This window comes from Phascolarctos cinereus, unplaced genomic scaffold, assembly GCF_003287225.1.
Source record: "Phascolarctos cinereus isolate Bilbo 61053 unplaced genomic scaffold, phaCin_HiC Scaffold_726;HRSCAF=1367, whole genome shotgun sequence".
Classification (NCBI taxonomy): domain Eukaryota; kingdom Metazoa; phylum Chordata; class Mammalia; order Diprotodontia; family Phascolarctidae; genus Phascolarctos; species Phascolarctos cinereus.
This window is the reverse complement of record NW_027556098.1, coordinates 208,575,350-208,587,769: the sequence shown is the minus strand read 5'-3', so window position 1 is coordinate 208,587,769 and position 12,420 is coordinate 208,575,350. Positions and strand designations below refer to the sequence as shown.

Sequence of the window (12,420 nt, the reverse complement as noted above, 5' to 3'; positions counted from 1 at the left end):
CCTCCCTCCCTCACACTCTTTTCCCACACATTGAGAAGGCATGCAATATATAAATTATACATGTGAAATCATTCAGAACATACTACCAGTATTAGTCATACAAAAAAAATACAGTGAGAAAATTATAGTTCAATTTGTACTCAGAGTTCACCAGTTCTCTCTCTGAAGATGGATGGCATTTTTTTCATCATGAGTCCTTTGAAATTATCTTGGATCACTGTATAGATCAGAGTAATGAAATATTTCACAGTTGATCATCATTACAAAATTGTTGTCACTGTTCACAATGATCTCCTGTTTCTTCTCATTTCACTTAGCATCAGTTCACATAGATCTTGCCATGGTGTTTTGTTTTTTTCCTCCTGAAACCACCTCCCTCTTCTTTGCCACCACAAAAAGTGCTACTATAAAAATACATATATGTGTGTACATATGTGTGTATACATATATATATATATGTATATATATATATATATACATATATATATATATATACACACACACACACACACACATATGTACACACATATATATATATTTACATATAGGTCCTTTTCCATTTTCTTTGATCTCTTTAGAACACAGACTTAAAGGGACAGCTAAGTGGTGTAGTGGATAGAGCTCCAGCTCAGTTGAAATCTGGCCTCAGCCACTTGACACTTAACTAGCTGTGTGACCCTGGGCAAGTCACTTAACCCCACTGCCTAGCCAAAAAAAAAAAAAGGAAAATAAAAGAAAGACTACAGACTTAGTAGCAGTATTGCTAAGTCAAAGGTATGGTATGCACAGTTTTATAGCTCTTTGGACATAGTTCCAAACTGTTCTCTAGAATGGTTGGACCACTTCATAACTCCAACAGTTTGTTAGTGTACCTATTTTCCCCCATCCCCTCCAATATCTGTCATTTGTGATTGATGTAAAGTGTGGTACATAGAACAAATTCTCCTTCCCCCCTGCCCCACAAGGATTATTCTGTGAAGTTTGGATTCAGTCAAAGGGCCACACTTGAGGATCTAGAGAGCCACACGTGGCCTTGTGGCCGCAGGTTCCCCACCCCTGTATGTAAGCCTTCCCCTCCTTTAACGTGGAAGTCACTAAATCTTGTGTGATCCTGACTGTGGCTCCATGGTATCTGAATTGATTTTTTCTGATTACTTTCGATATTTCTTCTTGATATGGGAACTCTGGAATTTGGCTCTAATATTCCCAGGAGCTTTCATTCTGGGATCTCTTTCAGGAGGTAATCAGTGCATTCTTTCAATTTCTATTTTACTCTCTGCATCTAAGATATCAGGGCACTTTACCTTGATAATTTCTTGAAATATGACATCTACACACTTTTTTTGATCAAGACTTTAAGGTAGTTCAATAATTCTTATATAATCTCACCTTAATCAATTTTCCGGGTCAGCTGTTGTTCTGATGAGATATTTCACATTTTCTTGAGATTTTTCCTTCATATTTTTGATGTTATTACGTTGTTTCTTGATGTCTCATAGAGTCACCAGTTTGCAGGTGTCCAATTTTAATTTTTAAGGAATTATTTTCTTTAGTGAGTTTTTATACCTCTTTTTCATTTGGCCAATTCTGCTTCTTAAGGAGTTCTTTTCTTCAATAAATTTTTGTGCCTCTTTTACCATAAGGCTAATTTTGTTTTTTAAGGCATTACTTTCTTCAGTACTTCTTGTACCTCTTTTACTAAGCTATTAATTCTCTTTTTGTAATTCTCCTGCATTACTCTCATTTATTTTTCCCTTTAACATTCTTTATCTCTTTCTTTAAGTCTTCTAGGATTCTTGTTAGGCTTGGGTCCAATCAGTATTTTTCTTTGAGGCTTGGCTGTAGGTTTTTCACATTGTTACCTTCTGAGATTCTATCTTGGTCTTGTCTACCATTGTAGTAGCTTTTTATGGCCAAGTTCTTTTTTTTCTTCTTTGCTCATTTTTTACAGCCTATTTCTTGACTTTGAACTTTATGTTAAAGTTTGATTCTGCTCACCTGGGAGTGAGAAGGTACCGTCCCAAACTTCAAGCTTTTTTGTGCTGCTATTTTCAGAGTTAGTTCCAGAGATCTGTAAGTTTTTGGTGCTTCCAGGGTGGTGGCAAGCCATGGAGAAATGCGGTCACTGTTGCCCTGGTCTCCACTCTGGTTTTTATCCAGGAAGGGGCACTGTTCCTCTCTACTCGCAAGCTCTACTGCTCCTCTTGGCCCTGGACTCATGTTCTGCTGTGACAGATCACAATCACTCCTCTCTACCCTGGAACTGCATATGGGCCACAAGGCTGCCAATCACTGCCAACAGCACCCTCTGCCTGCAAAGGATCTCCTGTATTCTCTTTCTGACTAGTTGTCCAACCCCCTTACCATGTCTGGCCAGAGAGCTCCCAAAGCTGTTGTTGCGATAGCCCACATGCATTCTAAGCCAACTCCCCACACCCCAGTGTTACAGACCTCTCCTGTCAACCTCCTAAGTTGTTGTAGGCTAAAAAATGTCTCACCCTAACCTTTTGTTTGGATTGCTGATCCAAAATTTAATTTGAGGAGTTAAAGTTGGAAGTGAATACTGGAAGAGTTCAGCTGGATTATTGCCTTTACCATCTTGGCTCCATCCCTGCAATTTGTTTTCAATTATCTTAATTTAAACATTATTTATCTTTTCATTCTCTAAATCTTTGTGACTTTCTCTCCAAATCCTGTTTCCTATACTCAACTCAATAAGAGGAGGAAGCCCAAAGGGCAGTCATAGCAAGACTGGAAACTCCACAGAGAAGTAGATAAATATGAAGTCAGTCCTCTGACCAATCCACAGTTTATTGCCACACTATGGATGACCCTCTTGCTTTTCCTATTCACCACTTCACCCATATATTCTACAAGGAGGGAGCAGGAAAACCAGTAATTTTCTGATGTCCAAGTGGACTTTTATCCTTTGCAATTCTCACATTCTGATTTGTATTATAAATATTTGTGAGCATATTTATTCCCTTTATTAGACTACAAACTTCTCGAGGGTAGAATTTTTATCTTATTTTATTTTTGTATGCCCAGATCCCAGAGTAATACCTTATACATGGTTTACTGAAATGAACTGGACTGAATTAAACATTGGGAAACACTCCTCAATTCTAGGTCTACTAATCTAGGCAGGATGCTTTACATCTGATTTATGACTTCATCATCCAACTGAAATTGTTCTCTGCAAAGTTACCAGTAATTTTTTATATGCTAAATCCAATGTTCTTTTCTCAATCTACATTCTTTTTTTTAATCTGTCTGCATCATTAGATATTTTTAAACACCCCTTTCTCCTTGATAGTCTTTCCTCTCTGGATATTCATGACACTGTTCCTTTCCTGGTTTTCCTCCTACCTGCACAACCACTCCCACTCAGTCTCCTTTGTTGAATTATAATCCATCACATCCTTCCCCTTAACTGTGGATGTGCCCTAAGGCTCTACCCTGAGCCCACTTTTCATTTCTGTTTACAGTCTCTTTTGGTGAACTAATCAGCTCATAAGTATTTATCGTGTCTATGAAGATTACTTCTAGGTCCGTTTATTCAGTCCTATCTTCACTCCTAAACTCCAGTACTACATCATCAACTGCCTAATGGACATTTCACACTAGATATCCTTCCTATATGCCTTTCAAATTCAACATGTCAAAAAGAAAACTTTCCTCAATTATTATCCCAATTATTCTTATAATTATCAATACAATCCCCAGTTATTTCCCCAATAATTATCCTTTCCCCAAATCCCACCTCTCTTCTGAACTTTCTTACTCTGACCATCCTTTTGGTCACCCAGAATCTTAATCTCAGTGTCATCCTCACTCTTCACTTTCTCTCACCCTGTATCAATTTTTAAATCTTACCCCTGCAACATCCTTTCCTTCTTATGCGTTCCCTTCTCTTCCCTCAAGCAACCACCACTCTAGATTAGGCTCACATCACCTGTTCAAAGAAGTACTGCAGTTATCCCCTTGCTTTTCCTGCCTCAAGTCCCTCTCCTCTCTAATCCATCCTCTTTTCAGCTGCCACAGTGATATTCCTAAAGCACAGATTTGACTATGTCACTCCCTGCTAAATAAAATCTAATGGCGTCCAGTTACCTCTAGGATTAAATAAGAAATCCTCTGTTCGGCATTTAAAGTCCTTTAGAAATTGGCTCCAGATATCATTACAGCCTTACTATATATTACTCCCCTTCACATATTCTATGATTCAACCAAATTGGCAGCCTGCTGTTCCTCACACATTCTATTCCGTCCAAGCCTTCACTCAGACTATCCCTGATCTACCTCCTATTCTACACCTGGAATGCACTCCCTTCTTACTTCTATGACTCAGAATCTCCAGTTTCTTTCAAAGCCACTTCAAGTCCCAACTTTTAAATGAAGTCTTTCTTGATCTTGCAAGCTTTCGGTGCTTCTCACTCAAAAAATTACCTTCTTTTTTTTATGTATACATATGCATTCTGCATGTATGCCTGTATTCTGTATGTGTGTAAGATGTATGTGTATTATGTGTTGTGTATGCCTGTGTGCATGTGTGTATTTATATGTTAGTATGTAAGCTCCTTGAGGGTAGGGTCTGTTTCATTTCTGATTTCATATCCCTGGTACCTAGTACACAATTATTCTTACTTATTACTTGTAGACTGAATGATATAGGAAGATTTTCACAAATTATATCAAGGAAATTTTTAGCTCTTAGGAGATTTACTTTCTAATTTTTCATGTTTCTTAAGAGAGAATTCTTAAGTGAACAGCAATAACATATTCTGAATAAAAAATGTTTTAAAATAACTATGCATATTAGTTTCCTCACAACATCAAGAACATTGCTGCAATATACTAAAGGAAGCATCCAATTTCTTATATCTCTTAAGTATAATTTAATAGAAAGGGATAAGGAATGTTCCCTAATGAATAAAGGGTCCTTATGACTTATATAAGCTATGTAATAAATCCCCTTGTATGGCAAATAACCCTTTTGTAATATAAATTTAGCACAATTCCTAATTGATCTGTTGTACAATGGACTTTTATTACAGGTTTTTTCAAACTTTTAAATCACATTTAAGACACATTTTTTCCTGCTAAGAGAACAGGTAAGATTCTGGGTTTATACTTCAAAAGTAAACTTACTTTAGCAGTAAGTAAATAAATATGCTAAAGTGGGAAAAAATGACACCTTTAGAGTCACCTTGGAATGCTGAGAAGATAGTCTAAAGTAACACTCAATTCATCCATATTTGTCTGTTCGAGGCATAATGGAATCGTCAGAATGAGGCCACTTCGTCTGTCCTTTCCCCTGGGAAAGAAAAAAATTACATGGTCATTGCTCAATTGACACTATAGCACTATACAAATAATTCATGCGCAGAAACAAAGAAAGCAATTACATTTGCAACCTAGCTATCATCTATGATAGTTTTTTTTTCTCCTCTTTTGGGGGGGATGGTTGTGGGTATGGAGAACTCTCAGTACAGAAATTATATCCCTCATGCAGATCAGCAACTAATCTACAACATAGAGTTTGAGAGAGCTGATTGGAGCACTTCAAGATGAAGTGATTTACGTGTACCAAAATCCTTAACCCACATCTTCCTGATTTCATGGCTGGTCCTTTATCTACCACAACTTAACTGCTTTTCATGGCATCATGAAATAGACTAAAAGATGTAAACATCTTTCTATAGGACAAAAATAAGTCAATGACTGAAAGTACTAAAATGAAAATAAACTAAATCCATTACATAATCATGTGGAAAAGAACTAGAAAAACTGTTTCAAAGAACTGTAAGAAGTCAGGAATTGTTTTTTTTTTCCATTTTGTCTTTGAATGCTCAGTTTCTAGCACAGTCTTGGCATACTGTAGGTATTTAGTAACTTTTTTTTCAATTCAACAAACATTTATCATGTACCTATTATTTATAAGGCATTCTAAGAACTTACAGTCTACTAGAGGATGCAACATATACATAAATAAATAAATAAATGCAAAGAATAAATAAAGTAATACAAAGCAATTTTAAGAATGTGAGAATGGTGATAACTGGGGGAGGGTTTCAAAAAAATGATTCATATAAGATGCTGATGAATTATTTTGAGAAAGCTAGGGATTCCATGAAGGTGATTGGTAACAAAGGAATGCATTCAAGAAATAGTAAGTAAAAAAAGGTAAAAAAAAAAAGACATAGTAAGTAAATAGATGTAATGTAGCCCAAAGAGAACAAGGAACAGGTCAATTTGACTGTATAGAGAGTTCTTGGAGGGGAGTAATATGAAATAGCTGGAAATGAAGGCGGGGGGAGGGCTTCAAACACACTAGGCTACAGATTTTTAAAAATTTTATCCTATACTATAGAATCTCTCAATCTCTCCCTTATCTGCCACAGCTCAGTACTACCTTCTCTTCCTCTTGTTGCTGGTCCACTCTTTCCTCTCTGCTACCAGACCTTCTAAATCTTTCTCCAGTTGAGGTAGCTCCACTTTTTATACAGGTAACTCAAAATGTGACCAAGACTTCATTCATATGCCTTTTACTGCTTCAAGAAAGTGTACCGAATTTGTTCACAACTAGTTCTAATTGACTAATTCAATCAACAAGAGTTCTTACCCAAGAAAAGTAATAAAGTCAGATCTATGGATAAGAGAAGACTTTACGACAAAACAAGAGATAGAAGATTAGAAAAGTTAGATATGGTAGACCTCTGGAGAAAATTGAATGGGGATATAAAGGAATATACCTTTTTCTCAGTGGTACATGTCACCTACACAAAAACTGACCATGTACTAGGGCATAAAAACCTCATAATCCAATGCAGAAAGGCAAAAATATTAAATGCACCCTTTTCAGATCATGATGCAGTAAAAATTACAAGTAATAAAGGGCCATGGAAAGAGAGACTAAAAATTAATTATAAACCAAATAATCTAATCCTAAACAATGAGTGGGTCAAACAACAAATCATAGGAACAATCAATAACTTCATACAAAAGAATGACAGTAATGAGAAAACATACCAAAACTTCTGGAATGCAGCAAAAGCGCTTCTTAGGGGAAGTTTTATTTCTCTAAATGCTTACATGAATAAAATAGAGAAAGAGGAGATCAATGAACTGGGCATGCAACTAAAAAAGTTAGAAAAAGAACAAAAGAACAGTTTACCAAATGCCCTTTTGCGCACAGCTACAAATTGCCTTCCAGAATGGATGATATAAGCTCTACCAATAACGTATTGGCATTTGTGTTTTCCTGTATTCCCCTCCAACATTTGCCAATCACCTCCTTTGCCATCTTTGCCAATTTGATGGGTATAAGGTGGAACCTCAAGGTCAATTTGCATTTCTCTAATTATTGGTAATTTTGAGCTTTTTTTCAATAGAGCTATTTTGGTAGCTTGGATTTCTTCCTTTGAAAACTGCCTTTTGAATGGAAATCTATCAAACTCTACAGAAAGTAGGGGGAAAGGGGATAAGAGAGGGAGGGGTGATAGAAGGTAGGGCAGATTGGGGGAGGGGATAACCAGAAGCAAACACTTTTGAGGAAGGACAGGGACAAAGGAGAAAATAGAATAAATAGGGACTGGGGTAGGATGTGGGGAAATATAGTTAGTCTTTTACAACATGATTATTATGGAAGTGTTTTGTATGACTACACACATATGGCCTATGTCGAATTGCTTGCCTTCTCAATGAGGGTGAGTGGAGAGGGAGGTGGGGAGAGAATTTGGAACTCAAAAGTTTTAGAAATGAATGTTAGAATATGCTGCTGCAATCTACTTGCTGATATTTAATTTAAACTTTTTGCATGGATGTTCCCTATGGTTTCTTTCTCTGTTTTGTCTCTCCCTGGTTTGGGTGTCAAGATCATATTTGTATCACAGGGATGGAATGGAAAGGTTCCTTCTTTTCCTATTATTGCAAATAGTTTGTGTAATATTAGAATTAATGGTTCTTTGAATGTTTGATAAGATTCACTGGTAAATCCATCTGGCCCTGGAATGTTTTTCCTCTGGGAGTACATTTATGTCTTTTCAATTTCTTTTGCTAAGACTGGGTTACTTAAATAGTCTATTTCTTCTTTTGTTAGTCTTCATCTAAGTTATCGATTTTATTAGCATATAATTGGGCAAAAGTTTCTGATAATTTCTTGTATTTCCTCATCAGTTTTTCTCTTTAAAAAAACAAGAGCAGCTAATTGGTTTCCTATTTTATTAGCTTTTTACTTAAAATTTAAAAAAAACTCCTAGATATATTTATGAGTTCAATGGTTTCTTTACCTTTACCCTAACCTTATCTCTTCTTCAATTTTCACAATTTCTAGTTTTTGTTTAGGGGGTTTTGATTTGCTGTTCAATGTTTTGTTTTTTTAAAGTTAGGTACCCATTGTTCTTTCTCTTTTACTGATAAAAGAAGTTAGAGATATAGTTTCTCTGAACAAGTTCTTTTGTTCCATTACAGAAGTTTTGATTTGTTGTCTTATTATTACAATTTTTAGATGAAGTTTTCTATTTTTTTCTATTATCTGTTCTTTGACCCACTAGTTCTTTATAATTATGTTTTTTGTTTCTAGTCACTTTTTACTTCTTTCCCCAAGGACCCTTTATTGAATATATTTGTTATTGCCTTGTGATCAATTAAAAAAAAACATAGTTAAATTTTTAGTCTGAACAAATTCTTTTTGGAGTGATGGCTTTTAAACAGTTACCAGCACATCACTATGTCCAAAAGTTACTAAAATCACATGCAGACACAGACACACACAGATACACACACACTATGATTCACCAATACCAAAGATAGAAGAAAAGGACACTTACATACAAAAATATATTAACTGATGAATGAATACACAAAAGAGATAATAAAATGAATGGGAAATAACTTTAAAATACATCTTGAAAGCTGGTATTTAATGAAAGAAGAAAATATATTTTATTATTATTATCTTTACTATATTTATTATCTTTCCTCCAAAACTCATCCTTCCTTTGAATTTCTACTGTATCATCGTTCTTCCAGTCACCCAAGCTTGCAAGCTCATAATTATCCTCAAGTTCTCATTATTTCTCATATTACAAAGCTAATCACTTGCCAAGTCTTCTCTGCAACATCTTATTTAACCAATCTGTTTGCTCCACTCAAGTGGCTGCCATCCTAGTTGAGGAACTCATCACTTCAGCAAACAAATGTTGCAATCACCTCCTTTATTTCTAGTCTCTCCCCTCTCTAACAGACACTTTACACAGCTGCTTAGATTATATTCCTAAAGCTCAGGGCTGGCTATGTCATTCTCCTGGTCAATAAATTCTAATAACTCCTTATAACTTCTAAAAATTAAAAAATAAAAATAAAAATAAAACTCTGCTGTCGTAACATTTAAAGACCTTCACAGCCTAGCTCTGACCTACCTTTCCAGCCTCACGTATTACTCTTTGTTCTATCCAAACTAGGTCATTTTGCTGTCTTTCACATATGACATTTCAGCTCATATCCACATTTTTTCCCACATTATCCCTCATGCCCGGAATGTATTCCCTTGTCACTTTCACCTTTAAAATCTTCAGTTTTCTTCACAAATTAATTCAAATGCTGCTTACTACACAAGGCTTTCCCTGATCTCCCAAGTTACTCATACCTCCTCCATAAAATTATATGTGGTTATATGGGTATATGTTGTCATTCTCTAGAGCATAAAGAATGGAAACTCTTCAAAAGCAGGGTCTGTTTGTTTTATGTTATTGTATCCACAGAACCTAGGATATAGCCACAGTATAACCCAAGGTTGTGTGTGTGTGTGTGTGTGTGTGTGTGTGTGTGTGAAAGAAATACATTAGTTAACTTAAATGTCAAGGTAGTTTTCATTCCCCCTAAGCAAAGACTGCCAATTTCCTCACTGCTCAATAATACAGAGATAACGTTAATGGGTTTCTTACACTGAATCCAAAAACAGCAAGTTTGTGAAATTGCATAACTTTCAAAGGATAAACAGCAGAAAGTACTAAGCTTCTACGACACTGTTATCAAGCTATATTAATGTCATTTTTATTTCCCAATTAATAAAGATTCCTGTTAGGAGTTCAGGTAGACTTTTTTGTGAGGTATATCATTCAACTAATCAGACTCAAAATCCTAAAATATTTTAAATGAAAATAATGTAATTAATGCATCATAACTCTCCTGTGTGTTCAAACTTTCTCTACTGGAAGGTGAAGGAAGATAATGATACTACAAAAACTATATTACAAAATCAAGTAATTGGATGCCAGTTAGTCAATTATTCTTGGCCTATATTATCACATTTTATAAAGGAAGTAAAAACATTAGGATACCTTCCTTGTGGAGGTCATTTTAATCAAATTAGAGGACAGAATAAGAAAACACTGGCCGGCCCAGATTTTCATTCAGATTAAAAGATGTCTTACAGATACCTTTGAAAAGGGTTCTTGTGCAAAAACAAAGTACATTTCTGTCGAACTTATCAGAGAAATAAAGTCCAAACAGCTACCTCTGAGTCAAAACTAGATAACAGCTATAAAACACCTGATTGAAAGAAAAAAAAAACATACCAGAAAGGAAGGCTAGTTTTTTCTTCAGAATGGGTAATATTACTGTAGCTTCCATTATATTTCAATTTACTTCTTCACTTCTGAAAACAAAAGAAGGTAAATATTAAAGACATGAAAATTACTTAGTCATGAAAATATTTACTGGTTTATTGCCAAATGGGGCAGCTTATTTGCTTGTATGAGCATTGTTTTACTGTGAGATAAATGTTTTAGTTAAACTCTTAATTTGGAATATCATTTAAAAACAAAGACAATACTACTCCCCCCCACCCGTTTTGAGCTGTACATGGTCTAAGAAATGCTCTTGCTATTAGATTTTCTTCTATTCAAAACGAGAAATCACTCCCCTGTCAAATTTACTAAAAAAAAGGGGGTGGCTTTTTAAAAATCTTCTTTAAAATTAATTTATTTTTAGTTTTTAACATTCATTTCCATAAACTTTCGAGTTTTAAATTTTCTCCTCCTCCCTCCTGACCTCCCTCCCCAAAGCGGCATGCAATCTGATATAGGCTCTAAGTATACATTCCTATTAAACATATTTTCACATTAGTTATGTTGTAAAGAAGAATTAGAACCAATAGGAGGAGCCACAAGAAAGAAGAAATAAAACAAAACCGAAGGGAAAAAAAGAGCAAACAGTATGCTTCAATCTGCATTCAAACTCCATAGTTTTTTCTCTGGATGTGGATAATATTTTCCATCATGAGACTTTTGGAGACGTCTTAGATCCTTGCATTGCTGAGAAGGGCTAAATCTATTAAAGTTAGTCATAACATAACATGGCCATTACTGTGTAAATGTATTCCTGGTTCTGTTCACTTCACTCAGCATCAGTCCATACAAGTCTTTCCAGGTTTTTCTGAACCCCACTTGCTCATCATTTCTTATAGCACAATAGTATTCCATTACATTCATATACCACAATTTGTTCAGCCATTCACCAATTGAGATGCATCCTCTCAATTTCCAATTCTTTGCCACCACAGAAAGAACTGCTATAAATATTTTTGTATATGTGGGTCCTTTTCCCATTTTTATGATCTCTTTGGGATACAGACCTAGAAGTGCTAATTGCTGGGTCAAAGAGTATGCACATTTTTATAGCCCTTTGGGCATAGTTCCAAATTGCTCTCCAAATTGGTTGGACCAATTCACAACTCTACCAACAATGGATTAATGTTCCAATTTTCCCATATCTCTTCCAACATATATCATTTTTCTGTTTTGTCATGTTAGCCAATCTGATAGGTTTCATGTGGTACCTTAAAGGTGTAAAAACAAGGAGTTTTTAGTAAAAACTAGTAAAAAAAAAAACTAGTCCCCAAAGCAAAATTATGAAGCAGTTTCTTTTCTGTGCCCCTATAAGCTTCCATTTCTCCCATCCTGTTCACCTCTTACTATCATCATTGTTCCATCTCCCCACAAGGCCTAAAATCTAAGCACCCCTTTCTTTTCAGTAATCAAGGAAAGAATCTAATAAACTCACTCACATTCAAGTATTCAGGACTAAATATATTACCCTCCCAGGAAGGTGTGTGTGTATATAGATATATATATATATATATATATATATATATAGATATATATATATATATATATTTTTTTTAAGTGTGACAGGGAGAAAGTCATTCAACAAACATTTATTAAAGATGTTTGAGGATACTAGTGTAATCAACTACACAATAGAGGAAATAAAAGATAAAGTACGTTCCTTATCCTAAAGGAATTTAAATCTAGTAGGAGGAGATATGCCACCAATATTTAAAATACAAATTAAAATATTTTAAACATATAAGTCATCTGGGGTAATTTTCTATAGCCCACTTATAGAGTCTTTCTA

General features: G+C 35.1%; 1 protein-coding gene across 3 annotated transcripts in view; it reads right to left on the bottom strand.

Annotated features, from left to right (window-relative positions):
- Nucleotides 1-12,420, bottom strand: part of SESTD1 (SEC14 and spectrin domain containing 1) — a 121,964-nt gene that overhangs the window by 73,386 nt on the left and 36,158 nt on the right. For all 3 annotated transcript variants that reach the window (XM_078146956.1, XM_020991068.2, XM_078146955.1), the window contains 2 exons: nt 10,581-10,660; nt 5,210-5,318 (listed from right to left, as the gene is read on the bottom strand). In XM_078146956.1, coding sequence (XP_078003082.1) covers nt 5,210-5,318; nt 10,581-10,635 — 164 coding nt within the window. In that variant the 5' untranslated portion in view covers nt 10,636-10,660. The remainder of the gene's footprint in view (nt 1-5,209; nt 5,319-10,580; nt 10,661-12,420) is intronic.